The 8,470-nt window shown below is 45.2% G+C and overlaps 1 protein-coding gene across 1 annotated transcript; it reads left to right on the forward strand.

Annotated features, from left to right (window-relative positions):
- The first annotated feature begins 1,885 nt into the window (after nucleotides 1-1,885).
- On the forward strand, nucleotides 1,886-8,229 carry LOC124689280 (very-long-chain 3-oxoacyl-CoA reductase 1-like). The gene is made up of 4 exons (XM_047222834.1): nucleotides 1,886-2,249; nucleotides 2,334-2,622; nucleotides 2,785-2,854; nucleotides 7,903-8,229. The coding sequence occupies exons 1-4, from the start codon at nucleotides 1,886-1,888 to the stop codon at nucleotides 8,227-8,229; spliced, it is 1,050 nt and encodes a 349-aa protein (XP_047078790.1).
- The last annotated feature ends 241 nt before the right edge of the window (nucleotides 8,230-8,470 follow it).

Here is an 8,470-nt window from a genome sequence, read left to right on the forward strand (position 1 = left end):
ATAAATTTAGCATTGATGATTTTGTTTCTAGCGATTTTGATCCTTTCGGTCTCTCTGTGAAGGACTTCCGCACCAAGAACGAGATCATCAGGTGCAACAGTTCCGGTAACCTCTACCCCTTCTGGTGGAGGTCTTCCCCTGCGCATGCTCTCTCCACCACTACATCATCATCAACATTGTGGTGTCATCATCTAGGACATCTCAGTAGACAAGCTTTGTCGCACCTAGCAAGTTCATTTTCTTTTCCTTTTAATACAAACACTATCCATTTATGTCATGCTTGTCAGTTAGGAAAACATGTTCGCCTACCGTTTGATGATTCATCTACTCAAATGATTCGCCCTTTTCAACTCGTTCACTATGATTTGTCGACGTCTTCTCTTTCTAGTGTGTCCGGTTACAAATACTATCTAGTTGTGTTAGATGATTTTCCTCATTATATTTGGACCTTCCCACTACGCGTCGAATCCGATGCTTTCCCTACCCTCAAAAATTTCTTTGCCTATGTCTCTACACAATTTAATATAACCATTCGGTTTCTCCAATGTGATATTGGCCGTGAATTCAATAACAACACCGCTCGCCTTTTCTTCCTATCCCTAGGTGTCACACTTCATTTATCTTGAACATATACATACCCCCAAAACGGCAATGCCGGACGTGTCATTCGCTCGAGCAACATGGTGCGTTCACTTCTTCTCCAAGCTAGCATGCCTCCAGCCTATTGAGTTGAAGCTCTTCACACCGCTACAGTTCTCTTCAACCTTCATCCCACTAAAACCCTTCAGCACCGCACACCTCACGAGGTTCTCCGCGGCTTACCACTTCCTCTCCAGCAGCTACACGTTTTCGGTTGTCTCTGTTATCCTAACCTCTCTCCTGCAACACCTCGCAAACTGGCTCCCCCACAACCGCATGTGTTTTCCTCGGGTACCCTCTAATCACTGTGGCTATCGCTGCCTTGACCTTGCTACGTACCCATAAAATCGTCACAAATTCATTCCTGTTTTTACAAAACACACTCACACCTCCTACTTCCATCGGTCACTCGGTTACTACTCCTCCACCACATATTTATATTTGGGAAACTCTCATTTGCAACTAGTTGCACCTGCAACCTAATTTTTTTTGTGACACTTCCAAGTTTCCAAAAAAATGCAAACTAAAATTCTAGACAAATATTATGTTGTATCTTGTGCATCTGTGAAGTTTCATCAAAAAATATGTCAGAATGTGACCTGTGTAAAAAAGAGAAGACATACGTAAATAGTGTCACGTACTATTTACACATCATTTGTTCTTTTTGTGTAGGTCACATTTTGACATTTTTTTGGATGAAACTTCACAGATACACAAGATACAACACAATATATGTTTAAAATTTTAGTTTGTATTTTTTAGAAACTTGGAAGTGTGCCAACAAAAAATGAGGTGCGGGCGCAACTAGTTGCGGAATATCCCCTCTCTATTTGGTTTTGCCTTCACTACTACCTACTCAAGCTATGACACCAGCACAAGAACAGATCACAAGCTGTGAAATCAAACGCCATCGCTCACACACACACACACGACACTATCGCGACATGCTTCCATTTGCAGAGCACAGCTCACGCTGCTACAGTGTCACGGTGTTTGATTCCTTCTGTCCTCCATTGATTGATACGGTGTGTACAGATCACGTTGATTGCAAACAGAGAAAAGCCGCTGAAAAAATTGGATCGTACTGTAGATTCCATTAACTGATCACGTCGATCGTACGATAAGAAGCATAAGCTGCACCCGTTGCGATCTGCTTGCGCTAGATGTTTTATATATACCGACATCGATCTTACTAGTCCATCTGCAAGAATCCCTAAGCTCGCCCGGGAAAAGAGAGAGAATGAAGATGGGCAGCAACGAGGTTCTCTCCCGGCAGCAGGAGCCGGCCTGGTTCGTCTCGCTCGCCATCCTTGGCGCCCTGTACGTCGCCGCCGTCGCCTTCCGCATCCTCTCCCACCTCGTCTTGCTACTGCCTTGCCGCCCCACCGACCTCCGCCGCCGCTACGGCGCCTGGGCCTTGGTCACCGGCCCCACGTCCGGCATCGGCCAGTCGGTCGCCATCGAGCTCGCCCGCCGCGGCCTCAACCTCGTACTCGTCGGTCGCGACCCTGCCAAGCTCCAGGACATGGCAGACACCATCTCCAACACCAACGCCTCCGTGCAAACCAAGACCGTCGTGGTCGACCTCGCCCTCATCGCTACGCCGCAAGGTCCAAGTGCAACCACGCACGCGCACACACACGTACGCGCGACACGATCTGCTAGCTATACTGATCGGCATATTTGACTGGCAGGCGACGAGGCGCTGCGGCAGCTCCGGCAGGCGGTGGCGGGGCTCGAGGTTGGGGTGCTGGTGAACAACGCCGGCCTGGCGAAGCCGTGCGCGGTGTACCTGCACGAGGCGGACGTGGAGGCCTGGGTGAGGATGATCCGGGTGAACCTGTGGGCGCTGACGGAGGTGACGGCGGCGGTGCTGCCGGGGATGGTGGAGCGGGGCAGGGGCGCCGTCGTCAACATCGGCTCCGGGACCACCAAGGCCATCCCTTCCTTCCCGCTCTACTCCATCTACCACGCCTCCAAACGGTACAGCTGTTCTGTCGTCCACGTAGTACAATTTTCACTAAACATAACTGTGGTATACCACGTGGTACGACGTTATTTTAAAAAAACGCTTTCCAATACTTCCGGTTGAGTTAAAACAAACAGAGAGACAGTAAATTACAGAGGGTTAAATTAAAATTTCAGGTACGTTTCTCAGTTCTCCAGGAGCCTTTATGTTGAGTACATGGGCAAAGGAATCGACGTACAATGTCAGGTTAGTCAAGTCAAACTTTGAGAACTTTTTTTGGATGAACTTTGAGAACACGGGTCAAGTAAAACTTTGAGAACTTTGAGTACTCCCAATTCATGCGGAACTAAAACCGCGACACTTAGTATGGATAGAAAAAGTAATATTTTTCAGTATATTTAGAGGTAGAGCTTGTAAATCATGTGGTTAGAATTGCTGCCTCCAAAAGTGCATTCAAAATAATACTGTATTATAATACTCTGTAACATTTTATGCATATATTAGAGTAGCAATTGGTCATTGATAAAAGTTTGATCACCGTGTGAATATCCAAAATGACGTCGGTCTTTCCGTGATATGGAGGGAATATATACGAAATTGTGAGCCCACAGATTCCAGATCACAGCCAAACTGTTTTATCCCCTGAGATAAAAGCACCTTGAATACCTTCAACAAGTATATAACAGATTGGTTATTTATTAGTCAACTTACTCTCAGCCACACTACAAGAAATATGCTAACTGGTGACCCTCACTATTGGTCGTAGAAAAGGTCTTAGTAGTTCTTTCTTGACCTTTTTTTGACCAAAAACAGTAGGTCACATACTGAGGGTCAGTAATTACAAGTCACGACCTTTTTTTCTAATTAGTCATGGACTTCTTCGACCAAAACAAAAGGTCATGGACCTATGACTAACTATTTTGGTCAAAGGCTATCTCCAATGTCCATGTCAGCCAATCCTACGTGGCGATTCAGCTCAGCCAATCCTACGTGGCGATTCAGCTCGGTCGCTCGGTCCAATTCAGTTACGTGGTGATTTAGCTCGGTCATCCGTTTCAGTTACGTGGTGATTCAACTCGGTACAATTCAATTAACTGACATGATATATTAACTGACATGATATAGCCTGATACTGTCCCGTTTCCTTAATTTTTAATTTTTATATTTAAGTCTGAACCCACAGGATATTTATAATATAAACAGTTACTTAACTTTACAAAAAAAAATACAAACAATTTCTGAGCTATTACAGAGAAGTCAACCAGTTTCTGAACTTTGCAATTGACACCCTAAAAAAACAAAAAACAAAGCAATCAGATCCCTGCATCTACATGGACAGAGCACGCCAGCTGCTCGCGCAGGCCGCCGGTCGATGCCGGCTTCCCCCGCCAGAAGGTCGACGCCGACACAGGCGGGAGGGGCTCGGGCTCGCTTGATGCCCCGGTGCGCGACCTCGCGGCGGTGGCAGGCAGCGAGCGCAGAGGTCTATGACGAGGTGGACGGTGTGCGCATCTTCGAAGGCGACGCGGAGCACGACCATGGGGACTCCCCTGCGGCGACGGTGTAGCAGCTGCCGGAGACGCCGAAGGAGGAGGCCACGGGGCGCACGATCGGATTGAGGCGGACACGCGCGGCCCAGCCTAGCGCACCACCCGCGCGGGAAGCGAGGCCTGGAGATCCGGCAGGATTGAGGCTTGCGCGCTGCCTGGCGACGTCGTCCCGAGTGCAGCTCTTGCTAGACCGGACGCAATTCTATCCACAAGCAGCAGCGGAGGCCGGTCAACTCACCGCCCCGTTGTGCTTCTCGAGGCGCGCGACCATGGCATCCTTGGCTTGTCCCTTGGAGCTGCAGCAACGAGAAACAGATCAGGACATGAGCAGGGTGTCGGGCGGGACGGGCGGATCCGTGCGAACCTGATCATGCTGAGCGGGTTCCAGACGGCGACGGAGCCGTCGCTGAGGCCCCCGGCGAGGAGGCCGAGGGAGAAGGAGTCGCCGTCGACGGCGCTCGGGCGGGACCAGCAGAGGCGGTTGAAGCGGTCGGTGGAGGGCGAGGCGGCGACGACCGGCAGGTCGGGGGAGTCGGACTGGAAGTCGAGGCTGAAGATCTCGATGTTGGCGGACACGGAGAAGTCCCTGTCGACTGCGCCGCTCATGGTGCCGGCGGCGAGGTAGGGCGCGTCGGGCGCGAGCGCCGTCAAAGCCGCCCTATGCGCGCTCTTGATGCACGCCATCTCCGACGACCGCCGCACCAGATCTGGGTGCCCCGCGCCGCGCTCTCGCCGGAGGACAGAGGCGTTACAGGGAGGAGGGGGTGTGGAAAATTTGACGCGATCTGGACTGTGGACTGGATGGAGGTGGTGGTGCGGCGGGCGGGGGAGGGAAGGAGACAGAAAGCGGCTCAGAGTGCGTGACATGGACTTGTTCATTATTGAGTGTCCCTGCCACAGCCAATCAGAGACAAGTATCCATAGTGCCCTGGATTGTGTGTTTCTTCTGGATTGCTGGGAGGCGTCGGATCAGGATGAAGGGCTCATGTTGGTTGTGCCACGACATATCAGCGTGTTTGGTTGGTGCCTGGGAATTAATCTGGAGAAAGGGTGGTAGAAAACAACTTCCGTTCCTAATACATGTCACACGATCGAAGAAAATGGTCTGGCGGACGCGAATTTTTGGTTCTGGGTGCGCCAGCACGTGATTTCAGAAAATAAAATCGAAAAAATACTAAAATTAATTTTAAAAATATGGCATAAATCATGTGTGTGGAGTATGTATGTAAGAATGTGCATTTTAAGTCTCAACTTAAAATATAAAAGTATGTAGCCTACAGGAAAATAACAAACCGTACTGTTTATATTACATATACTATTCACAGTATAACAATGTTTGATTTTCACTTTTTTGTGTGGATCACATACAGCCGTACTTTCTTCTAAAAAATTTCACAGGTAAGTTTCAATATGAGATTTACGTGAGGGAATTATTTCAACTTTTTAAAAATATATAAATAACGTTTTTTGAATTTTTTGAAATCAGGTGCGCTGGTACCCAGGTTCACCACCATTTTTTTGATGGTCTAGCATTGTTGGGTACACAGGCGTTGACGCTTGATCAATACATATGGACGTGTACATTGTATTTCACCTGTATCTCCAAGACACCTCTGTAACTTATACATGGTGATAAAAAAATAATCATTAGATCTAACCCAGTGAAAAAAAGCATTTCCCAATAAGTAGATATAGCCTGTCAATAGGTTCCACATTTCAGTGGGTTCAAAGCAAGTCTATATGGTGACACATAAGCAAAAAAAAGACACATAAGCAGTGACACATAGGCGAGATTGCTGAGGTGTCTGCTTAGTCATGGCAACACATTACAATTTAAGACAGTAATATTTAGTCATGCGGCCATGACCAATTAAATTGGTTGCAATAGTCTGGAATTAAGGTCCTGGATTACTTCTGCCTATGTTAAGACCAATTGGTCTAGGTAAATTATGTCCTTCCTGACAGAGAAGGTCATAATGTTGCCGGGATTGGACTCTCCCATATGGCTTTTGACCAACTGGCTCGAGATGGTCGTAAATCTATGACCAAGACTATCATGGTCCTTAAGATAAAGGTCATTAGTCAACAAATTTCTTGTAGTGGCAACAGTTATAACCTACCGCCGAAGATCTTATCATCTGTTTGAACTTTCATAGATCTAAATATTCAGATCATATGGTTCTTAAGTCGACTTAAAAGTAGTTATTTTTAGTTGTCATGGGAATAGCAAAACTGTATAACAAAAAGAAATGCAAGATTAACAGTGTATATGATCATGAAATCTATGATTTTAATAGCTGATTCAAACACTATTAATTTCCACAAAAACATGTTCTAGACCAAGCCAAATGGGAGTATATACAACTTAATTTCTGTAGGGACGGATCAAATTCAGTTTGTGTTTCTTAAAAAACTGTCAAGAGAAGTTTATATATACGAACTCTTTTTATTAAGTAAAATATTTTCAGTGAATTTGTAATAGGACATGCAAAATCATACTGAAAAAATCATAAAAATATGAATAAACATGCAAAAAAACACTCATAAATTTAGAATGGAGATTATTCCTTTGATGGCATACTTAGCCTCTTTAAATTTGATGTGTATTGACTATTTCATGTTTCTCATTTATTTAATTTATGTGTAAGCTTCAGTCAACAGAAAAACATTCATTGTATAAAATCTGAGGTGATCAAGAGAACATGAAGCAACCATGTTGAAAAAAATATACATATGTATTACCGGAAGTTTTGCTACCTAGAATAGAATCCTAGATCACTCACCCACAGAAGATCCACTCAATTCAAAACCAAACGTGCATGTTTCTAGAAAAAATGTTTAGCTCGTAGGTGTTTCACACTGACAGTCAGGCTCCTATCAATGGCGGATCCAGCCCAATTCACTAGGGTGGGGTGCATGTCTAAATTAGGCTCGGCCTTTTTTTTTCCTACCTTTTCTAGTTGGTATATGGGTTGGGCTAAATCTTAGGCCCCACCCTTCCACCCCCTGACACTACCAGATCGGGGAAGAGTACATGCTTTTGGAAAATCTTCTACCTCCTAGGTGGTTCACACAACATTATCGGGGCAGACCGGCAGGAGAGGCGAATCCAGCCCATGCTAGCCGTTGGATTTTGATCGTTGGAGATCTATGAATGATAAATTTCAGTTCATTATGACAAATCAATGGAGAGAAGATTCCATGATTGTTTTGGCTGAAAAGCTGGGATGGAAGTGGTAATGGAAATTCAAAAATGATACGCTTTAGGCTAGCCATAGTGCTAGTATCATAAGGAGTATCATGCATGCCACCTTGGTAAAAATCTGATGTGGCGCTATAATTAATGAGGAGAGATATGCTAGTAGTATCATACTATGATATCAGTATCATAAGCACGTGAAACTAGAAAATTTAATGTCAAATACATCCTATACACACAATTGCATTGAGATTCTACAAATAATTAAATATCATGAGATTATGATATTACTAGATGATACTAACCACTATAGGGGTAGTATCATAGACTTGTATCATATGGATGATACCACTATATGATACTTTGCACTATGGCCAGCCTTAGCTACATAGTAACAGAGCAGTGTAGATAAAATAATAATTCAATTTAAAATCTATAAATATTTATGTACTATATAATCTAAGGCTTATTATGCCAATGAATCGATTTGGATTCAATAAAATCATGGTTGACTTGACTTAAATTCATGTGTCGTGCAAGTATAGGCACCACTCTTCGTGGAGACGAAGATGACGATGGGTGTGGCGGTATCCCGCAAGCCGCGAGGCCTCTTCTCACGGCTGATGATGCCGACGTCTGACGAGTATGCGAGAGCGGCGGCATGCTGGATAGGTCATGGCCCACTCTGCATGCCTAACCTGGGCCACCGGCTCCAGTGGTGCATTTGTCATGTTGTACCAGATTACATGCTCGATGTATTGGTCCTCCGCGTGAGCCTATGGCATAGAGTTATTTTCCAGCGCATCAGGACAAAGAGGGCATCACGGACAAATGTCATCAACGACGGAGTTCAGCCTTGGAAACAAGCCTAATCGATTTGTCCTGCATCATTTGCTAGTGTGTACGTACACATATCTGGTTGTTATGTGTTCAAAAATATATGCCTTGGAGACAATCATGCGATGTTGATTTTTTTTTTATGTATTCATTAGTTATTTACATGTCCATGAACATTACCACTGATATGTATCAACATGTATGTTGTTTGTGAAATTAAGTATTCTTTGATGATTATTTTCAAGGGCCCTAGACATAAGGATATGCTGACCGAAA

The sequence above is a fragment of the Lolium rigidum genome, chromosome 2 (assembly GCF_022539505.1).
Source record: "Lolium rigidum isolate FL_2022 chromosome 2, APGP_CSIRO_Lrig_0.1, whole genome shotgun sequence".
In the NCBI taxonomy this organism is placed as follows: Eukaryota; Viridiplantae; Streptophyta; class Magnoliopsida; order Poales; family Poaceae; genus Lolium; species Lolium rigidum.

Bases quoted from the DNA above. Each gene is read 5' to 3' on its own strand.
- LOC124689280 (XM_047222834.1), top strand. From the start codon at position 1,886: ATGGGCAGCAACGAGGTTCTCTCCCGGCAGCAGGAGCCGGCCTGGTTC. The intron at 2,250-2,333 runs GTCCAAGTGCAA...TTTGACTGGCAG, and splicing joins CCTCATCGCTACGCCGCAAG to GCGACGAGGCGCTGCGGCAG. The intron at 2,623-2,784 runs GTACAGCTGTTC...TTAAAATTTCAG, and splicing joins ATCTACCACGCCTCCAAACG to GTACGTTTCTCAGTTCTCCA.